General features: G+C 38.9%; 1 protein-coding gene across 1 annotated transcript in view; it reads right to left on the reverse strand.

The window, feature by feature from the left end:
- LOC131072755 (pyrroline-5-carboxylate reductase) overlaps positions 1-24,034 on the reverse strand; it is a 74,767-nt gene that overhangs the window by 17,789 nt on the left and 32,944 nt on the right. Inside the window, exon 3 of the mRNA XM_058009023.2 lies at positions 12,504-12,576. Coding sequence (XP_057865006.1) covers positions 12,504-12,576 — 73 coding nt within the window. The remainder of the gene's footprint in view (positions 1-12,503; positions 12,577-24,034) is intronic.

Genomic DNA, 24,034 nt, shown 5'->3' on the forward strand with positions numbered 1-24,034 from the left:
TGCCAATGGAAGGGATGAAACAGATCAGTACAAGACATAGTTCGTCCCACACCTTATCACTGTCCATGAGGAGAAACTCCAGATCAAATGGACAAGTAATAATCTTCTAAATAATCGCTGTCAAAAGAGTTACTACAGATTGACCCAAGAAAAAGAGATTGTCCTCTATATTATTGAAGTCCAAGAAGGAAAATCACGCTCTGCAATTAGTTAACTAACTAATGACAAATTAAGTTGTAAGGAAGAGGCACGAATTAGGTAATTGTTGCAAAGGTTGTGGAAGTTGAGACACAACTTCTCACATCATGCCTCATCATGGAATACTTAAGGGTGATCACAAGTTCTTTACAAAACCATCAAGTTGTTTTATAATCTTGTTTCATATTCACAGCACTCGAGTAAGAGTGGGGTATCAACCCACCCCACTACAAGGGGAAATGCACACAAGCAAAAATCAGACACAGCGCCAAAGATTATAACAGGGATCTAAAGGTCAATCAGGCACAACTATTCGATTGAGGCATAGCCTCTCATATCTTCATCGCATGATCATATAGACTCAATCTGAAACAGTGATTACTTCTATTTCATTCATATTCAAGACAATTATCATATCAGATTTCATTAACAATAATTCAATATTCAGATCAGAATGTGGCACCATAATTAATCTCATTATTTCTATTGAAATATATATATGCAATCAACCATCAAAACCTTTATTAAGATAGAATTGTTTCCTTAAGCAGATCAAAGGTGACATCATAGTATTGGTTTCAAGCTATGGTCGGTATCTTAATCTATCTATTTGAAGACAAATTCTAAGTATATCTATAAGGGACATACACTAATCCTTGGTGGACATCTCATCCCTGTCAGGCATTTACATTCCCCATCACTGCCATCTTTTATTTTTGTCTCCTGATCGTGTGTCATTAGTATTGGAATGGTGGTCCCCAAAAACATTGTTCAAGTCATAACAAACAACACTAAAACTTTCTGGGCAATTGATCCAACATTGGAAGGTATATATATGCATATTTGTTGAACACCACGTGTCACCCACTCCCTCAACTTGATAATTGGAAAGATTGACATAGAGATTGAGTGGGTCAAAAGAATCTATACTAAGGCTAAGGAAATTCAAATGGTTGTATCATATGTCACAAGCCATCTTCAAAATGTTCTCCAACTTGGAGTTTTTGAAAGTAATTTTAGCTTTTAGTATATTTTTTTTATTTTTTATGTCATTTACTTTCTAATTTTATAATTTGTTTTATTTGTTTGCACCATGTTAGGTTGCCAAGACTAGCATTACACACAATTGTTTTGAGATGACTTGTGAAGGTACAAGAGCCACTGAGCACCATGGTCATCAACACTCTTTGGAGTGTATGGAGGTTATCAAATGATTATGCATACTAATATAGATTTACCATGTTTTGGTGAAATTTATGATACCATGGACTTCATGGTTCAGAAAATAAGGACCATTAATAGAACCCAAGAAGAATGAAACCTACAGAAGAAGCATTTTTCAAAAGGATGGAAAAAATCAGCCATGATCGTTCGAACACAATGATCACACACTTGCATCTCCTAGCATTTGTTTTTTTTTTCCAAAATATCACAACATAGAGATATTGTCCTTGCCGAGGAGGGTGGCACCATAGAGAGATCAAGTTGCTAGTAGTTACAAGTCCTCATTTAAAAGAATATTTCCATTAAGTGTTTCCTTGAGTGAGTTTAACCACTCTATATCTTCAAGGAAATCATGATGTTTGTGCTCTTCAAGACAAGTACAAGAAAGATGTTCATGAATGGTGATACATACATGGCCAAGGCTCTATATGCCTACGTCATCTTGAAATAAAAATTCTATCTGAAGTATGCATTTTTTATTTTTTAACTTCCTCACTTTTCTTTTGCTGCTATATATTATAATTAATGTTTTATAATTGTAAATGTTTTTTTGAGTGTGTACGCAATTTTAACAAGTAGCAAGTTCTTCAACTGAGAGGAATTGGGGCAAATACTCCTTTATCCACTTCATTAAGCTCAACCAATTGGGTGCAAAAATAATTGTAGATTTTGTAGGAGTTAATGGCGAACCCCCAACACCCCAAGATCAATTGCTAGACCAAAATATCTTCCACAAGAAAGAAAATGGACAAATTTACAGTCAAAATTTTCATTGCTCGGACCTCTTGAATGCAATGACAAAGTTTGTTTGGGCCCAAAGTGCTCCAAAAACTCGGCTATCTCTTGGATCAGGCAACCTTCATTCACATTCAAATCCTTGTAAATCTAGCAAAATATAACAAAATTTGACAAAACAAACACCAATTAAAACTTTCTTTGACACCCTGGATTCAACTATGAGATCCTTGATATCCTAACCTGCACCCAGAAAATTCTTCAAGCATGATGACGTCCCTCATATCTGAGAAGGAATCTACAGCACTAGAGCTCTGGTACCGTGTAGGAGCTGCAGACTCAAGATCGTCTACAATAACAATGATACCTTGCTAAGAGAGTATGCAAGAAATGAGTTTGCTTCAACAAACAAGGTCATTGTACATTTGTAATATATCTTGCATCTCAATATTCAAGCAAGCTCATGTCTTGCATACTCTCTTATGGAAGGTACCATTGTTATTGTAGGTGATCCTAGAGTCTACAGTCCCTACAAATTTAGTCTGTGCACTTGTTGATGTGTGTTTTATGCACATGCGAGCATCAGAATAAAATACCAAAGTACTTTACCCTCTCTTGAACAAAATCACCTTAGATGCTAAGGATAAGATCAACTAAAATGATTCCAAGGTTTCTACAGTCAGATCCTGACGAGTGGGTAACTCAATGGTCGATGTGAATTGTTGTTTTCACTTGGGGACTTACACAATTGTTCGAATCAACTCCATATATCATGAATATGGAAGGGGTGTGCTGATAACTTAAGATTTGGCAATATAGTTCTTGACTCAATTCCAACAAGACTTTCTAAAAAAGGCAAAAGGGAATAGGGTTCAGGAAATCTATTCTAAGCCTAGGAATGTAGGAAATGATAAACAAATTTAGATGAATTAAACTAGGCAAGGTCTCACCATCAAGTTGAACAAATTTTGACACAAACTTAGTGCAATCATCTAAGGTATATTTCAAAGATTTTTCAAATTACTACCATCAAACATTGAGACCATCCAAGTTGATGCATAACAATGGACGTATAATAATCGAAGTTAAGCTTGCTTAAATTTCTAGTTGACCATGCACGGCACACTTACAATCAGCAAGAGGCTAGTGGTATGGATTAATAGATTCCACACAAACATATTCAACAATTCTTTCATTCAATCTAACAAACATTGAAAGCAAATTCTAATCTAACTTGGAGGAATTGAGAACCTTGAATACAAAACAACACTTAAACAAAATCACCATCAAGACAAACAATGATTTATATTCAAAAGTTGCAGCATATACCAACAATTCTACAAAATCTCTCCCTTACAAATGAGAGGCGATGAGGTATATATAGAGTCTCATACAAAATGGATAGCCAAGATTAAATCAAAATCAAGGGCCAAGATCATGCCAACAAAACCCTAGAGTTGCCCTAGTTAGGGTTTACATCAAAAATGGGGCCACCAACATATGGCCCAATAGAAAGATACCTAGTCATCAAATAGGGAATATTCTAGAAGATTTTGTCCTGTATATCTTTCTCTCGCAACATAATCCAAGAATCTAGCTAATACGGAATCTAACTCCATGGAAATGCTGGGTAAGGTACCCTGTTGTAAATCAATCACGTCCAACACATCCGAGCAAGCATCCAAGGTGTTCTCTCAATCTGGCATGAGCTTCTACGAATTGTGGACATGAATCAACAAAGACTCTAAGTCATCCATCTAACTCTTCTTCAAAAAGTCCAACTGATTAAAGTACATGAATTTCATTTTGTCTCTCAAATCTACTAAGTGTAATCCACTGGCTTCACTGACATCAACTCCCAACAACTCATCAATTGAGGCAAGGATCTTCGACTGAATATCATGAATAGATCCTTCCATCTCTACACAACTCTTTTGTGTGCTCTCATAAGTTGATTTTTTCATGGCTAATGAACAATACCAGCCATGGAAATCGTATCTATCTCCATTGTGCACAATATTCTCCCTGATCAATGTGGACATGGGAATCTTCTTCAAAGCTCTGAGGCGTGGAATAGTCTTCTCCTAGATGGGTCAGAATTCTTCCCAAACTCCCTCCAAATACTGTATCCTGAATATGAGCCTTGTTGTCTTGTCAAAATCCTGGACAAAATGAGTAAGGAAATTATTTGCCCATCTCTTCGTATCCTCAATCCATTTCTCCACCTCCAAAAGTGAATCTCTCGCTGCCTCATGATGTGTATGTAGTCCACGATCAACTGCAATAGGGGAAATAAGGGTCGGATTCTCGAGCCTTATCCCTGCAATATACTCTCTAAGTCTGATATTCTTTGCTTCGTACTTCTCTCTTTTCTCTATCTCCCAGTTCAATCTCGCACTGATTGCCTTGAGGGTATCACCAACTTCCTGGAATTCCTGCTCCTTTGTAGTATGGCCAAGGGCAACTGAAGTTATCTGGAAATCCATGGGAGTAGCAATGTCCGCTGTCACATCTCCAATAGGAACAGCCACCTAGGCAACCCGCATTCCGGTCTCATCTCTAGCTATGTGTGACAAAATCTCTGCTTTCTTAGGATCTTTCTCCTTGTTGCTCCTAGCTAAGCAGTCATCAATATCATCAATAGGTTGTGCTTCTACCATCTTTGTACTTTTCTCCATACTCTTCATCAGCCAATCAGGAATAGCGGTCATCTCCATACCATCATCGAGACACATCTCTCGATCAAGCTCTCTCAATGTCGACATAACATCATCATCATCATCATCATCAGGATTATCCCTGGTCAAATCATATACATTCTTCCCCAAACTAACCTCCAAAAGGACAATAGGAGATCCTGGTTGATCATCATCTTCATTAGGTGGAGCAAATGTAGTTGTGGCATGTAAATCTTGAACATTCTTTGGTAATATAACTATGTTGGAACATTGATCAACCTCTATTTTGTTCTGGCACCTCAACTTCCTTGATTGATGAGACACTAAGGGGTGGTGAAGGAATGATAGTCTTTTGCTTCTTCTTGACCTCCTCAATCTTCTTTCCCCTAGCCTTGACTTCTCCTAGTGTGTTTTTCCTTTGTTTGGGAGCTTGACTCTCCTATCTGCATGAATTATTATGTCGCTGATAGTTCTTTGATCATCTTCGGAAGCGGATTCCTCCTATTTCATCTTTTCATAAGTGAAGGTAACACCCATGTCAACTAACTTGTTCATCTGATTATTTACCCATCCTCGGGAGAAACTCAAGACCTCTCTCATCAACTCATTCAAATTTGTCTCTTCTAGTTCTAACCAATTAGGCAATAGAATCACCTTTTTCATTTCATTCTCATATTGTGGATGCGTATGATCGTTATCATCTAATACCTGATCAGGAATGAGGAAAAGTCCACACTTTCTCATGAAATCCACAGACATCCTGGACCACATTCTTCTTTTCACTGCTTGCTCGTCCATCCAGTTGGCTCAATAATCTTCTATGTCTACCTTGTGGATGAACTTATCTCCCCTGATCCTTCCAACTTTCTAATCTGGATCAAATCTTTCTCTTCTCTTGTATGTTGCAAATCGATAGAATGCAAGTTCTTCAATTGTTGTGCTAGCTATTGTGGCGGATTGGCAAACCTCCAATGTCTTCCCCACTGAAATAGGAAATAACATGTCCATTCTATGTTTTTCCTTTTAGATAGAATCATACTCCAAAAGTTGTCTCACCACTTCCAACAGGATCATTTTGTCAGTAGGATACCTAGGAAGCCTGTAAGGTTCGAATTGAAATCCATGAATCCTTAGGTATGTGAAAGTGGGAAACTGTATGTACCACGATCCATATTTCTCTATCAGCTTTGTTGCCTCCTTGGACAACCTCCTGTGTATCCCGCCTTGCAACATCCGCGTTATGTACATAGTGAATGCATCATTCACTCTCTTATAATCTTCAATTCGATACATGTTCAGTTGTGGATAGCACTCATAACTTCCGAATTGTCCTTGTCCATTCCCAACCTCACCTCTGCATATCAATCCTTTGTAGTTAACAAATTGTGCAAGCAAGTACACCAAATAGGAAGTCATGGCGAATGACCCGGATCTCTCCACATTCCTCAACTGAAAATCCAGATTGTCACTTATGATTTTAGACCAATTAATCAAGGTTCCTTTCAGACAATCCTGGATGAAATCGAACATCCATCCATCGTATATTGCACCCTGCGGCATCCACATCACTCGGTTAAGCAGGAATACTAAATCACTATATTCATCTTTGAAATCTGTGCACGAGTGTCTTGGGAGCGCCTTGGAATGGTGAGTCCTAGGATCGATCATCCACTCCTTGTTCACTACGGTCTTGCATGCATCCATCTTCTTCTTATATCTTTCTTCATATTCATCCTTGGTTCTATCTTTCATGTCTGCTCCACGTGGAATTCCAAACACCTCAGCAAGGTAGGCAATAATGGCACCCTTAGGAGTCTTGATCATTTGGGAGCGAGGATCATAACATCGTGCATACTCCAAGATAAGCTCGTTGCACTGTATGGATTGCGGGAATCCAACGACCTGATAAATACCACTCTCCATAATGTTCACATAAGTTGGGGAAGGAATCTGGCTTCCAATTCCGAACATCCGCTGTCGCATCTGGCCCATGTTCAAGAAATGCATGTTCGTGTCTGTAATCTCCTTCCATCTAGATGACATCTTGGATTCTGGATAGAATCCCGTCTCAACAATCCTCTGTTGTTCCTTCCAGATGCTAATTCCCGACTTCGACATTGTACCTGTACAAAGCTAGAAATTAGCAACCTCGGAAAATATTCCTGATAACAAGTTCTGATTTCCTAATGATTGGACAATTTTAAGAATGGAAATCTGGAAATTTATCCACATTCTCCATGAATAGAAAGTAAATATGACAAGATTAGGGTATGAAACCCATATGAAAATTGCTAAAGTCATCAATTTTCAGACTTAAGAAAGTCTGAAGACTCCTCCTTATACTTTGAAATTTTATCAAAATTAGAGTGCAAAGGAGTATAGCGGATCAGGAATTGAACTAGGAAAGGTGTGAAAAGTAGTGTTTTCACACAAAAGTTGTCTAAGGACACCTTTCTGAGGTCAACAATGGCTGCCAACAAGTCTGAAGACAACCTGCAACTCTATAAATCAGTCCTTAAAATCATGTTGCAATCGCGTGTTATGCAAAATTTGATGAAAAACAATTTTCCCAAGGTGAAAAAAATCAATTGCGGGCATACATGTTGGCTGGTAAAACAAAAACTTTCTGAGGACAAGTCTAAAATGATGTTTCAGACTTACCAGCACCTTGCAAAGTGGTAAAAATCCCTGAAAATGATCAACAAATGTCAAAGGAATGAGCTCCAAGCAAGATCGCCAAGGTAGGTAAGAGGTCGGAAATGGTGATCTTCTGAGGACAAGCCTGCAATAACGAAGTTTCAGACTTGCAACAGCAATTGGAAGTTCTGAAAAATTGACTGAGAACACCTTCAATCAGCCTTTGGACAAAATCGCCTTAGGTAGAATTGAGCTGGAAATGAAAATATATGTCTGAAAATGAAATTCCAGCCAGCAATGAAGGTCACACAAGTCTGAAAATGATGCAAATCAGGTCTGAGAATGATAAGCAGCAAGCCCCCAACAATGGTGCCACCACCCAAGGAGATTCAATCACCAAAATGGAGGTAAAACCTCTCCAAAACAAAAATCGCCTTTCTCCTAAAATGGCCCCATCCTTCAAAAAATCGCCAAAGTCTGAAAAAATATGCTTCAAACACACTCAAATGGCAGCTAAGAAAAACCGCCTTGGCTGGGAATGGAGGAAAATGAACAATAAAACCAATCTTCAGCCTAATGTGTCAACTTGACACTTCACAAATTCACCAGCTGGAGGAAAAAATCGCCCAAGTAAGCACACACTTGGCAAATATAATAATATTATAATTCTGGCCTCTCTCTTTTGAACTTGTTTTCACCTTGAACTTTCACCACACAAGAAATGTGGGATAAAACATTTGTACTTCTACTTGCCTAGGGAAAATTGATTTGCTTCTAGAAGGTAAAAATTATTAAATGCTCATTGCAAATTATTTATTAATTGGTTTTATTTTTTAAATAATCGCTGACGTTTGTAAAAACAATTAAATTTGGGGTCAATTTATTTAAAAGACTTTAAAATTTGGATCAAAATGACCATCTAGGGGAAAATCGATTTTAGCTAGGAGAAAAATCCCAATAAAAATCATTAAATACCCCTTTGGGGGAAAATCGCCCCATGCTAGGATAAAAATCCTGACAAAAAATTTATCAACTTTGCACAAAATTGTCTCCAAGGGAAAATCGACCCCTATCTGGAATGAAAACTCCAACTCAAACTTGCCACTTAGCAATAAAAATCCTCTTGGGGGAAAATCGACCCCTGTCTGGACAATTATGCGGACCTAAAATCATTAAAATCATCACTTGTGGAAATTCGCCTAGGGTCTGGAATCACTACCCACATTAAAATCCACAAAATCTCGTCATAAAAGTCTTGGTGGAAAATCGATAGGCATCAGGAATCATCATTTCAGTCCTCATTAAAGTCATCCGCAGTCCTGATGGAGAATCGTGGGTTGTCAGGAAAAATTCCCACACAATCAAATTTTGAGCATCCTGGTGGAAAATCGCCCATGTCTGGATAATGAGTGGGGGAAAAATTAGGTCCATCTGGAATCTAGTGGAAATTCACCACCAATCAGGATTTTGAGCGAAGGAAAATCATGGGTCATCAAGAATGTGGGGGAAAAGCACCTCCAGTCTGGAATTTTGACATTTTGACCCTTAGAACATGGATTTTCATCGGGAATTTAACAATTTAACCACTCAAAATCACCTAAACACTTAGAATTTTCAATAAAATGCGTCAGGAGTTAGGCAAATTTACCAAAATTTGAGCGAAACACAAGGAAACCTATCGGGATAAAGTGCAAAATCAACTCGAATACCTTCCTAGGAGCGAGAAAACAACTCCTAAAGGTCCTGAAACACCTTAAGCACTTAAAAATCACCAACGAGGACGTTATAAAAAACACGTTAACGCTCAAAAGGTCTACACTTAAACAAAATTAGAATCATTTAAAACCTCAACTTTTACACACTTGATCCTATAACTTCAAAAACCCTCAACGACAATTAGGCATGATCAAAAATCCGAGACTCGAGCACGGGAAATCAAAATTGCCCACTATGCTGCCAAAACCCTAAACTAACCAACGCAAGAAGCGGGAAAGAGGGGGTCCCCGTTTGCAATGGGGCGATGTGTGAAAAGGTCACAACAGTACTCTAACTTGTGTCCCTTAGAAAACAAATTACAACGAGGGGTGAAGAGGAATTGAGATCTAATTCTTGAGTGTGGTGACTTAGACACTTCTATTGCCTAGCTTGTCGATGTCTCTTTAGATGAGGTATCTTCTACATATGACATGGATAGTGGGAGTGGCATTACAACTAATCATGGTTCAAACAGACCAAATGTTGACTTTGACACTCCTAGAGAAGAGCAATATGAAGATTATTGATTGTAATTTTCACTTTATATTGACATTTGAAAAATCAATGAATTATGAATTTATCAGAATTTTCCTTTTTGCAGTATTTTGTTTATTGGCACCTATGAGTATTACTATATATTTTTAATATATAATTAATAATTAAAATTGAGCACTGAAAGATCCCTGATGGATCCACTTGCTGATCTGCTGTAATTTTTAAAATAATAAACTATATTTTCCTGTGATTTTTGCTGATGGTCTTATAGAATAGAGAGAAGTTGCAGAATGTGTGGTTTCTTTTTGTATAATTTGAATATATAAGCAAGTAATGAATAAAGAACAGCAAATAAGGAAGGAAACTGAAACAAGTAAGAACATTCAATTAAATCAGAATTGATACAAATCGTACCAGGCAGATTTCTGATTTATAATATCCAGATTATTCCCTACGCATTGGGGATGTGCTTACATCCAATAATGGCGCCAACTGAAGGGTAGATGATGAACACAAACCAAGAACACCAGCTGGCTGAATGAAAGTCTTCACCACTTCCAGCGTTAGTGTTCTTAAGGCATGTGTACTTCTTAAGACACTAAAACACAGGAAGCAGGTTCATGCCCAAAATCATAAAGAATGAGTATGAAATGAACACTCTTTTGTTGAATACTCTTGTTGGCTTATATGCCAATTGTGGGAATTTGATTTATGCAAGGAAGGTATTTTTGCAGTTACCCATACGGGATGTTGTTTCATGGACTACAATCATTGAAGGGCATGTTAAGCAGGGACATGGTGAGGAAGCTCTGACACTATTTGCAAGAATGTTAGGAGAAGGGATGGAACCGAATGTATATATATAATTATATATATGAACTTGTAACCTACTCAAGGGGGAACAAAAAATGTACCAATGTACCCACATCCATTCCCATACCAAGACAAACAACATAGGTAAACATCTTTCATTGTAATAAATTAAAGCTTCTAGATTTCTTCCATATGTTTGATGCATTCAGTTACTTGCTTAGTTACAAGTAAGTTGTCTAACAATAGACATTTTTACAGTTTCCCCCTTAGAGAGAACCATTGCTCATGATAAGCTCAAATTTTATTGCAAAATGTAAAATTCACAAGTCACTTTTTGACATGCTTTGTTTGTTTTTGCCAATCAATGAGGGATTAGTTACATGGAATTTTCCTAATCATATAAAATCTCCTCCCGGTAGAAATTCAGTCCCCTCCACAAGCCCAAGTTTTATTAAAAATATTCTAACTCACAAGTGGCTTTTTCAACTGCTTTTTTGCTTTCCCAAGTGAATAAGGGATTTTAATAATTCTAAGATTGTTAAATTTCTTGTTCTTTATTTAAGTATTCTTAGTGGGTTCTAATTCGTGTTCCACTTCTACTATTGCTACTCATTTTGAAAAGGATGTAGTCGGAGCTCAATGTTGCTTCACTTAGGAAGTTACAATGAAGATCATATGTATTTTGAGCTGTGATGTTAGATGTTATTTCCATGTTTGCTCATGTACGTAGTTTGCAATGTCTTAGAGCTTGTGCATCTTCTTGTTAATTGATATCTAGTTTGTTTGACTCAAATAATGCCTAAAGAAAACATTAATAATTTCCGTGCCCTTTTATATTTCTTTCTTTTCTTTTGAGCTTTCTACATTTTCTATGGCATTCAATTGGTGTTGATTCTATTTAAGGTTGGTGTGCTCCCAGTCCTTTTTTTGGGAAACAATACACTACATTTGCTTCTTGTACGGATTAGTAGCAGAATGAACTGTTGAAATTTTTAGTTTGTAGCTAAAAGTTAAACTTCAAATAACTAGGTTTTGTGTTGATTGTGTACAATTATTTATTGTTTTGAGAGCATATAGGTTGTATGATAATCTCAAGATAGATGTAATGTTGGAGAATTGGTAAGAAGCCCTTGTCAATAGTGGCCGTGTGTTCAAGTTAAGCATTGTTGTGTTCTACGCTATTATCTCCTTTATCCTCAGGTCACAGCATGGGTGTGCCAAACTAAGAAGCATATTTTTCAAATGACACAGAACATATTATAACAGACGTGCCAAATCAACACCTTAAAAGGCATTTAAATCAGAATACCTTAAAGGCTTGTGAGATACCAACTTCAATCCTCTGGAAAACTATTACAAGAGATGTGTCCACCAAGTTATACATAGATGGATAACACAACACCTGATAATCTTTTTGATGTTGGCTGCTATTGTCTCATCGTATATTACATAATAGTGATTAAACAAATTAAAATATGTGAGTATATCAAAGATTGAGATGAATCAAAGGTTACAAAAATGCCTTGACAACATGGTATGTTTTACTACTGTAAAATTTAGTAACATGGTAGCCATATAGTAGATTCCAGTGTGCAGTTTTTGCAGCAACAACAAGGATGATTTGGAGTTTCCATGTTGATTTGATCTCAAGAATACATTGACATGCTGTTGGTAAGAAAGGTTCCTATGAGTTCATTAAAAAATTAGCCTACGATTAGTGTTCTTTATTGCTGATTTCACTAAGCAATATTTGAATTATGATAGTAAGCTCCATAATGTCAAAAATCATTATCAGCCTAGTTTTCTCTTGCCGGTTGGAGATTAAAACAAGCTTTCGAGATAATTACATTATTTATAGAATAAGTAAAACCAAATAGTGCAATAGAGGTTCTATGTAAAATGTGAGGTGATGCACATTAATCAAGGAGAATGTATTAATGCATCAAGGGTGAATATGTCTATTATCACCTGCTGTTGTTTCACCCACAAGGCAAGGTGTATTTGGCATCACCCTGACCACTCTTGCATTTCCTGCCCATTCCTGCATGCATTAGAATTGCTTAGTAACTACTCCAGTCAACAAGTCTGGAAAATAATGCAATGGAATATATAAGCATTAACCCAAGTAATACAATGCATAGATATAAACTTCAAGTTCTAGTAGAACTCTTACAACAGCATCAGCTAAGTAGTTGAGATTTATAATTAATGCTCCTAACTAATTTTGTTCTTCTATAAATGGGAAAAGAATTAAAAGAATTCAATTAAATAGTACATGTTTTCAATTTGATTGATCTCAAAGGGATCATTTCTTATAGCTTTTTCCTTTTGGATCCCATGGTTCCTCAGGATTTGGAGACTTAAATATAACTGCTACTTTTGTTTTAGCTAGTTATTCAAGGGCCCTTTTCAATTTGATTGAACTTGTAGGAATCATACTCTTATAACTTTTGAAATTTTGTCACATCAATTTCATAGTTCCTTAGGATTTGGAGTTCTATATTAACTGCTACTTTTCTTTTTATCTAGTTACTCCAAGTACTTTATGTTGTCGGGTAATTATGTCATATTGTAATTAGAATGTTAAGTGTGTTAAGGGTCGGTGGTTACCTAACGGTTGCCGGCAGTTGGCACCGGACAACCTGTACCAACACCTATATATATGTACTTGGGCTTCTATTTCAAGATATGTGATAGGCGTAAAGGAAACTATGTTTTGAATGTACTGGCATTTTGGAATCAATGAATACAGACATATGAGTTTCTCACTTGCATCTTTGTGTACTGTTACATTTCCTATATTTATGTACTATTATGCACTGAATGCACACACACCCCTAGGGGGCAAAACATCTGGTGTCGTTGTCGAGTTAAACCTGGAATGACGGGAGCATACTACATGGCACGACGATAATGGGACAACCATTGAGCGAGGGGACAAGTAGCAATCCTGAGGAAGAGCCGGAGGAGTTGTTCGAAGGAGAGAGGGCACTGACAAGGGATTTCACCTGCATCTTACAAGCATCAATTGAAATTTATGTACAAAGGGAAGCCACCGTGGAGGACGTCCCTAAGAGCGTCGTGTGGAGTGCTCTTGGCGTAAGTCTGGCGGTGAACCGGTTGATCAATAACCAGCCTAGCCTATTGGCACAAGCATTTCTTGCCCTACAAACTCGCCGAGAGGAAACCTACCCTGAGAACCGTCGGCAACAAATTTTACAACAATTCCAAGAGAGGAGTCGACGAGAGGAGGAGGAACGTAACGAAGGCTGACGAAGAACTTTCCACTCGAAGGAACGTAGGAATTGATGCCCGTGACGTAGAACAAAGACCGAAATCGTGTACCGCAGGGACAAGAGGAAGACGGGCACGAGGCAGCAGCGAGGGCACTAAGATTGGAGCAACAAGCCGAACGAAGGAGATGGCTGAATAAAATTGCCAAGGAAGGAAGTGGAGGGAATGGCAATGATGGCTCCACTGGCGAGGGCCAAGTTTCTATATTGATAGAAACCACTAGAAAGCAATTGGGGACCTTTCCTTCACGTTGGAAGAGATTGGCAACGAGAGTAGGGTAGAGTTGTACACGCCATTTAGAGGTGACGAGACCAAGAGAGAAAAGGAGACCGAGACCGAGACCGAGAACAGAGAAGTGGGAGATACCGGTGCGGCCGAAGGTGTCGAGAGGGCACAAGGGCACGGTAGTAGAAGAAATTTGTTCAGTTCAGGCTCATCAAACCCTGGAAGTCAGAGTAACCTGGTGGGACCCAACGTACCAAGTTCCGACGGACCAAGTCCTAGAGGGCTAGTTTCTGGAGGACCAATTTCTGGAGGGTCGAGTTCGGGAGGGCAGACTGGGCCACAGCCAAGGAGCCTAATGGCGAACAAGCAGAAGTTGCCTAAATTCACTGGAGACGGGAAGGAAGATCTTGTACGGCATTGTTGTACATGTGAGACGATCTAGTCGGCCAATGGAGTGACCGACAAAGCTGAATGGGTGGTGCAGTTCCCTGCCACCCTATGCGGGGTAGCCATCGACTGGTACTCTGATACAGACAAGACGAAGGTAGGTACTTGGGACGAGTTACAGAAAGCCTTCGAGGCAGAGTTTCGACTCCTTCGGGACAATAATGAAACATACACACAAATTAGATAGGTTTGTCCACACCTCTTAGCTGCCTGCACCATTCTAATTGATAGGTTTCAAAATTTAGTACTCCCTTGCAAGCTTGCTGACGAATTCTATGTTAGTGGTGGAATAAGTGGGCTTATCACCCTTCAACCGGTCATTTCAGCGCGATATCATTTTGCCCCACTCCATGTTATCTTTCCAGTCGCTGACTAACGCCTTGAGGGCATTCTCACAAAAAGTCTCGACACCAAACAAGGTTTCCCTATATTCCTCCGATCCTTTGCTGATGGTGACTGCCATGTCATTCTTCATATTAACAATCCAATACCATTCCTTAAAAGTGTTGATACGATGGGGGTCAAGGATTGTCTACAGCACGAGAATCCGGGGTGACTCCAGAACAAAGCCCTTATGATTGGTAGAGCCTTTTTCAATTGCCTCCTGGAATCTGATGTATTCTTTTTCGGCATCCAGCACCTTTAGGCGGGTTAGTTCTAGATCGATTGCCATGTTGGATGCATCCTTGATCACTTGGTTTCCTCTTGCCCTGATGCTCTTGATCCATTCTCTAACCGCCTTGGCTGTGTCGCACACTGCCTCAAACTCAGCTATAGTTTTATGTGCTAGTACTAATGCAGGAACATGGGTCTCGATGGCATGTTGTAGTGGCTTTAGTAGATGATCTATGTAGTCTTCGACTTGCTCAGCACATGCTCTATACATATTCCATTCAGCAGTCACTTCATCCAGCTGTCTAAGTATATTTTGTACAGAGTCCTTGAACTCTTTTCTTTCTTGCTCTTTGGTCGCTTTCCCTAGCAAGACAGATGCAATGTTGTAATCAGCCAAGGCGACCTCTTCTGCTGGTTTGTCTTTTGGCGGGTCAGCAATTTGAATTGTTCGATTTCTCTGTTCATCCCTAGTGATTCTGGAATAGGTTCTCGAATTCTTCCCTTTGGCTTGAGATTCCCCCATCCAAGAAGATATATCTTCCAGGTTGATTGGCGGCTTGACAGTTGCCTTCCGCTGGGCTCGGGCTAGTAACCACTTGTGAGGGATAGCTTGTCCTGAGGTGACTACTAACTCCCTGCCTTTTTCTCCGGATACCTTAGCGGATTCACTGCATACCCACGGCTGATCAGATGTGGAAGAAAGCGGGTTAGGTGTCGTGTCCTGGCCTTTGCTTACAGTTGAATTTTCACCCACCTAACTAAGCAATTGCTGAGTAGTTTCTAATGCATGTTGCTATTCAGTCTCTTGGGGCTCCTCAGTTTTATCTTCTTTCTCTCCTTCAACTGTAGTATTATCTCTTGCATCACCTTCTTATTTTTCTTCATGCCTATCTTCTTGTTTTTCACACCTGCTTTCCTGCGTGTGCTCTTGCCTGCTTGTTTCCTCATTCGAAACAAATTCTCCCTCCTCGACCTGATTTTCAAGCCTATCCAAATTGATGATCTGCATATCTGCTCCTAGCTCATTAGTTTGTTGCGGATCATTTGCCTCTTGCAGACATTTGTCTCTTGGGCAATTGGATCATTTTGTGGAAGAGGGGCAGGTAGAGAATCAATTTTGACTACCTCATCATTTGAATTAGGGTCCTTCGATGATGTAGCGACCACTGGCCTTCTTATTGGTATCTTTTCTCACCCGTGGGCCTCAGGTGACTGGCTGGGATTTCTCTTTATCCTCTTGGATGCTCGGGTTCCCCTGCTAGCCTTTGCCTTTTTTCTTTTCTTTTCGGGCTTTTCAACCTCTTCCTCCCTAGTGGCACTTGATGCTTCTTCGTCTTCAGAAGACTGGAACTCAAAGCCTCCCATCAAATTATATGTGAATTGGATCCCCTCATGAGTTAGTCTCTGAAGCTGCTGGTATAACCAAGCATCTGTATACCACTTGGGACCTTCCATTATAGCTTCAAGATCTGTGACTGGGTTTTGGTTCCAATTGATAGATGGTGGGAGGCCCTTGACTACCTCATATTCCTGGGTTTGCAAGCAATCCCCATAATTGGTTATCTGATCCAAGACTTGGCGGTACTTGAAAATTCTCATTTGCTAAACACTTAACCTTGAGTATTCCCGCGACGGACCTCAAAATCGTCTAGGCAGTTAGTCCAGTAGTCTTCTATGGCCCTTTGCTTCTGTAGTGCTTGCCATAAGCCTTCTTCCCTAATCCAGCGGGGTCGAAGTACTTCCTAGAGAGGTGTTCTTGTAGGCAATATGATGCCAGTTCCTCAAAGGATTGCTCGGCCTGCACAGAGGTCTTGAAATATACATCATTATCCCCTATGGCCATTGGGAATGCAAATCCTGATTGTCTCTTCTCCATGAGTATGTGCCCGACTAGATGCGCTTGTCTAGCAACATCCAGGAGGATCATTCTATTTGACAAATAGCGGGGAAGTCGAAATGGAGCTCCCCCAAAACCTGAAATTCTGATATAGGAGAAACAAGGGAATTGAATGAACCATGCCCCGTACCAACATGTTAGTGCATTGCCCTGCTTTGACAACCGTATATGCAACCCTCCTTGCATCATTCGGACCATGCGCATTGTGAATGCATCAATCACACGCTCATATTGGCCTATTGCATAGGCGACGTTGTTTCTTTCCCTCTAAGCTATGTTGTAATAATGTAACTGAGGGTAACAATCGTACACTTTTACCTAATTTGGCCCATTTCCAATTTCGCCTGTGCGAATCAATCTTGGCAGTCTCTAATGTCTAGCGAACACGTAAACCAGGTAGGAGGACATGGTTAAATACTTCCTCTCCTCGAGCTCGACTAGCTGAGTATGGATGTTATCACTTATGATCTATGCCCAAACAAATTTAACATTCCCATTGAAGACCTGCTCTATGCAATAAAACATCCACTCCTCAAACAAGTTGGAGTAGGTGAGTCCCATGACTCAGCTAAGCAATGTGATCATATCTCCGTATTCCTCTATAAAATCACTCCTATATGTCTTCTTAATGATCCTAGTGCTCAGGGGTCTTCTAACTTTGAACCAATCCTCATTTATCATCCCTTTGCACCTGTTGGGATTCATATCATAAGCCAATTGGGCTTCATCCATAGTCACTGCAATGGCCTCCTTAGGAAGTGGGATGTCAAATGCTTCCCCAATGGCCTCTAGAGTGAAATTGGTCATCACCATTCCATTTGCAACCACCACCCTGCTCTTTGGCCGATAATGCTTTGCAGCCTCAACCACAAGCTCATAGTTCTGAATTGTCGGTGTGAAACCTACAGGTTGTGCAATGCCACTCTCTACCATCCGTTTCAGCCTGCCATCTGCGTTAGGAGCATACACCCTGTCTTTGAAATTCTGAATGTCTACATGCCTGACATCTGTATCACCAACATTTTCCCAATTGCTCAAGACTTTTGACTCATTTATTACCCCCTGATGCTGATATTTCATTTTATCAAGCTTGCAGGGAATGTTCGTTTTAGATACTAGGAATGTTCCTAGTGCATCAGGTGCTTTGGAAGACTCTGCCCCTTGATTAGGCATCTACCCTGCACATCCGGACACGAATTACAAGGCAATTTTGAGGTGAAAAACACGGGTTAGCAGTGTCAGAAGACGGCATTAGCACTAAAATCATTTAAAACAGCAAGGTAATCAAATTTTGAAAATATGTTAAAACACACTACTGGAATAATTTGAATTTTGCAGATGGAGATTAAATGCGTTTTGGATTTGAAAATTTGGGTTGGTTGTTGGTTTGAGCGAGTTTCAAAATATCGTTGCTCCCTATGTTGATGATTTGAGAATTGCAAACGCTTTTAGTTAAGTGTGTTTCGTTTTCAGACTCGTTTGCTTTGTTGGTTTGGAAAGATGATTTTGTTTCTGTTTAAGCCAACGTCTCTAAATTTGCCTAAGTTTCAAATCTTGGGAGGCCGAATTTGATAGTCAATGGTTGTTGCCTAGGGTTAAGTTTAAGATTTACTTGAATTTGCTTTGCATATTAACCCTAGTTAAAAACATGTTCATTCATATGCAAAATTTTAACCATTTGAAGGGCATTTTTAACTTACCTGGTTGTTACCGTTAGGGGTTTGTTGACTGCAAATTCTGAAAGAACTTGGTGTTTGAAGAAAAACCTTGGCTCTGAAGAGAATGTGATCTTATGTTGCAACAAAACGCCTTCCTTTTGTTGTAGCCTCAGGATGAAATGGGCAATTTATCTCTTCAAGTTCTTTGGCCGTCCCCTTGCAAAATATGAATCGCGCCCAAGTTTATTTCGCCCCATTGACTGAATGCAATATGTGAATTTGTGCTTAAAACCCTACACGCCCCTTGCCATTTGCAACTCGAGCATTCAAAGAGATTCGCAACCTTGGAAAAATATGCGATTCACAAACCTTCCATTCTGCAATGAAAAATGGAATTCACCCTATTCTCTTTGAACGCGTGATTTGTTGTTGAGTTATAACACCCCTCTTATTTGCAAACCTCAGGTGTTCTTGATTTTTGCGATTTTCTCCTTGTGTTGCAAAACGTTAAAACGCCTCTCTTGCAAACTTTCAGGCAATTTGATCTAAATGGGCGAATTGTTTTTTTTTGTTTTAACTTTGAGCACTCCCTCTAGCATTTTGTGAAACTCGCGCATTTTAGGCGTTTTGCGGGATTTTGGACTTAGGTTTTAAAACGACCCCTTCACTTAAGTTTGGCAATTTTGACAAAAATGTGCGATTTGCTTTCTTTTGTGTTAAGTTAAAATGCCTCTTGTTATTAAGTCCAAACTTCGGGTCTTTTGGACGTTTTGATCAATTTTATATTCCTTTTGTTACACCTGATTTAAAGAAATTCGGGCAATTTGATTAAAAGGTATGAATTTTGTTTTTAAGTTCAAATGACTTTCCTTTCAAGTTGCAAACTTCAGCCAATTGAGTGGTTTTGGGCGATTTTGTTCTTTAAGTCATAACGCACAACCCTTTTAGAAATTCGGCCCATTTGGATTAAATGAGCGATTTATTTTTGTCTTGCAAAGCGTCTGGAAAGGGCGAGTTTAGTTTTTGTTAAACCTTGGTTGAAACTTGGGCATTCAACATGAAATGCCTGATTTCCTATATGCTTAAAAAAAAGTGTCGAGCTTCATATTTAAAACGCCCCTCTTTCTCTTGATGAAATTTGCCCATTTCAAAAAGGTGCGATATGTTTGCTTTAAGTTTTGAAACTTGCAAATCCATGTGTTTGAGCGATTTTGACTTGGCAATTTTGCAATTTTTGCTTTGCCTTAGGCATTTTGTCTGACTTGCACAGTTTCTCGATCCTAATGAAGGCTTCAAATGTGGAGGTCTCTTTCCCATTCAATTTCCACTTGCAAATCCTTGCTTTCAAGGTGTGAACCCTCTAGAACTTAGGACTCAGGACTCAGGACTCAGGCCAGTTTAATTTCATGTGGAATCATCTTCTCCAAGCTCAAATTCCTCACTGTTGCTATCCACTCTGCCTACTTATGAAAACTCCTACTCAGGACCTCAATGAGGCAAACAACGAAAGGGGGGACCCTGTCGACAACGGGGAGTGTGTGCAAGGCACAACAATACGTATATGTGTATATATGTATATACGTACGTATGTGTGTGTGTATGTACGTATATTCATTAATCAGCAAAAAATTCAAGAAAAACTAACAAAAACACAGCATGGGCTAGTAGATGGATGAGCTACTCAGCTGTTATATTTTCTTGCAAGTACTCAACAGGTTTCCAATCTATGGATTGTATAATAGTAGCATTACTCAGAATCAAGATTCATTCAACAAACAAAAAGTATAAATGGAATTCAGTTACAAAGAATTTACCCTAGAAAAACTTAGGAAAAAACAATACTTTTCCGACTGGCAAAATGCAAAACAAATTTTTAATTTTGTTTTTAAAAACTAAAGCAAGGGTCTGGGGGCAGCAGCCACTAGCAAGGCCCAAGAGCAACCCCCCTTGTGGGGTCTCTAGAGTGGCATTGAAGGGCAGAGCCCTCACCACCAAGCCCAAATTAAGGCCTTTGGGGTTAATAGTTTTTTAATTCTTCTTTTTAGTCATTAAGTGATATGCAAAGGACATCACAAGGATGTAAAGCCATCTGCAAAACCTTGTTATAGAGGTGGACACATCCCAAGAAACATCTGTGAGATTGGGGAGACATCCTTGGGGCATTTCCCATTCTTTTTGCACAGTGAGGATGGAGAGGGAACATTCTGTCCCCATCACTCTGTCTCATAAATGTACCCAGATGGAGTGCATTGGGAAAACCCCAAGGATGCATCCCTAAGATATGTTGATTTCAAACAATACTGATTAAAAAGTGCCAAACAAATCAGTTTAAAAGCTTCTTTTTGGTAGCACAATATAGTATATACATCATTCTGATGAGATCAATTATCAATTATGCAATGAGTTATATTTTATATTTGACATCACCAAAATCTTATCTCTACAATCAAGTTAAAATAAATTAGATAGGCATGCTAAACAATGACATTTTGTTCAAAAAAAATAAAACTCCAATTTGGGGACTATTTGGGTTTTTAATCAGTCAAACCATATACTTGCATAGTATTGCAATGTTATAAACACCTATTCTAATGTTGCCTGATCTTCAGCTATATAATTGGCTTTTCAACAGTATTATATTCAAGCAATGTGTTGTTAAATTTAGCTTGTGTTCACCACCAGATCTAGCACGTTTGGAGATCAAAGATAGTTTTGAGACCGTTTTTTAGGAGTAACCTTTTGTTTAACTCTCATTTGTCTTCTTTTGTGAAGAATTAATTGTTCTGACTGTTGTTTCTTATTCTGATGAGTATGGATAATCACCATTGAATCCTTTTGGCAGTTGATGTCTTCGATCTCAAGTTCAATTTGGATATTTGTAGTTGTCCAATTATGTCAACATAAGTCAACTTCTACCTCTGACACAAGTATCTTATTTATGTCAATGTCAAAAGAATGCCCTTCCCTCTATTGGCACCCTATTTGACCATGTCCGAATTTGCCTATGTCCAACTCCATTTTGTGCATCTTGTCTTGTCTAGCCCATCATTGATAACCGATCTAAGAAACTTACCAAAGGACTCATTTGGTAGAAATCACTTCTGCATTGTTCCTTGCCATCCTCCAAGTTTATGTCATACAATAGAAGTTGCAAAAATCTGAGATAACACAAGTCTAGGAGTAATTTAGTCATTTCTTGTGGTTTTTACGGGCGTATGGCCTTCGGTTGTGGAACTGAACATTTTCATGCCTAGCCAAATATTCACATTTGATAGCCAATCCTGCATATAATTTTCCACAAAAATCCTTCTGCTTCCTTCATCCCTTCACTTCTCTTCTTGATCATCATTTGCAGATTTTCAACCTAGATCTTCACGTTTTTATGTCCTCCAGTCTTCTCCTTTCTGGTATTTTCCATGCTTCCTCCTTCACATGAGATTTTGAAATGGATATAGATATTTCCCATATCTAGTTCTAACATCCACTTCCCCCTCATTTTTCCACATTCTTTCATTGCCCACTTTTTCGAACTTTTTGAAATTTGTCAAGACAATTCCCTAATCCTCTTCCCTTGTCCCATCCTCCTATGTGCTTCCATTCCCAGTCTCTATAAATCCTTATTCCTCCATTCTCTCCACCCTTGTGGTCTTTCAAGGTGGATGCAGACATTTGCCTCACATCCACATTCTCTATCCTGTCTCACAAGATTTCCCAACAAATTTCTATTCCTCTCCTCTTTCCCCATTTGTGATTTCCCTAATGGGTGTAATGTCCCCATTTTCAGTTTCTCTAGCAGTGCAGTTGTTACTGACTTTCTGGGTTTGTGCCAGCATGTTCAAGGGGGTAATTTGGTGTTACCAGTGTGCTCAGTTGGTTTAGAGGAGTCATATAATGCTTTCAGATGTTATTTCCAGCTTTTGATTTGGGCTCCAAGATTCTTGGAGGGAGCGTCTATTTATAGTGAGACACCCGATTGGCTCCATTTGTCATTATTCTTCATCAAGGTCACTCCAGTATGATCAGATTTCGATTCTGATGCTTTTCGACAATTTTCGTCAAATTGGTGCATTAATAGTTTATTTTTAAGTATTTTAATAAGGTTGCAAAAAAATAATTAAAATATTTAAAATGCACCTTAGTGTGATAGCTCGTCGGAACCAGGAAAAGGAGTTTTAAATCTTGGAAGCACAAAACAGGGACCTTGCATATCAAATTTTCATTATTTTAATGCAGAGATCATTTTTGGAGCTAAAAAAGAAGTTTAATTTATGAAGTGATTTTATAAAGGGGTACTTGGGAGGCATAAGTTAATGTTTCTTTATATTTATTAAAGAGTCACTTAAGTGGGAGACTAAAAAGGGGAAATAAAGGAAAAGTTATTTATCCCACATCGGCAAGGCAGATGGGCAACTTTCAAGATGAAGTTATAAAATGGATTGAAGAGCTCATTCTTGAGCATGCTTGGTTGGTATATATATCTATTCCATTGGATTTTCGCTGGAGAATCTGATTGTAGGGCTAGGAGGACGAAATCCCTCTTTGCTAGCAATTCCTACATTGTTGGAAGACACGGTCTGGGAATTTATTTGAAGCAATAAGGTAAAATCAGAAGTTTGCGTTGAAGTTCTATTGTAGCATTGCCTGGAAGATTCAATTGTGTATTGAGGTCTAGTTTCCAAGTATGTTTGTTGTTGCACACTCCTTATAGCTGGCCGTACTCATCACTCATGGGCTGCACAACCTCTTGACTGTGTCGTACACACCTGTAGAGGCAGATTTTCACGTGCTGAACACAGTGGCAAGCTGGGCATTGAGATTTGGAGAGAATCGGCAGGGTTTCTGGACTCATATTATCTGCTGCACGTTACAGCTGTACCAGCCCATTATACTGGAGCAGCGCCTGGGGCTTTCCAACATACAGTTGCTGTTGTATTGACTGGGAAACTTACATTTCAGCATGGCCATTAAGGATTTGGAGTTTTAGAGACTCAAAAACATTTCCAGAATTTTGCACTTGACATCTTGGACGCCTAGTTGGTGCTGGTCTGATTTTCTGAGTGTTATTCTTCATGGTGGGAGACCATTCCAGGTCTGCTAATTAAATTAGTCATATTTTCAGAAAAAGATTGTTCACTGATATCTGATTTGTAATACTTGAACAAGCTCTATGAGGTTTTCAAAGTCATGTGTTATCAGCTTTTAATTTTCAATGATATGTTGCAAGTATCATGCCTATGTTTAACATACTATTTTGAAGGCAAATCTGAAAGTGACAATCAGCAAAAAAAAAAAACACAAACAAACAAACTCAGAAAAAGTCCTAATGCTGAATGCATGCCAAGTGTTTGATGAAATGTCAAACC

Source organism: Cryptomeria japonica, chromosome 9, assembly GCF_030272615.1.
Source record: "Cryptomeria japonica chromosome 9, Sugi_1.0, whole genome shotgun sequence".
Classification (NCBI taxonomy): Eukaryota; Viridiplantae; Streptophyta; class Pinopsida; order Cupressales; family Cupressaceae; genus Cryptomeria; species Cryptomeria japonica.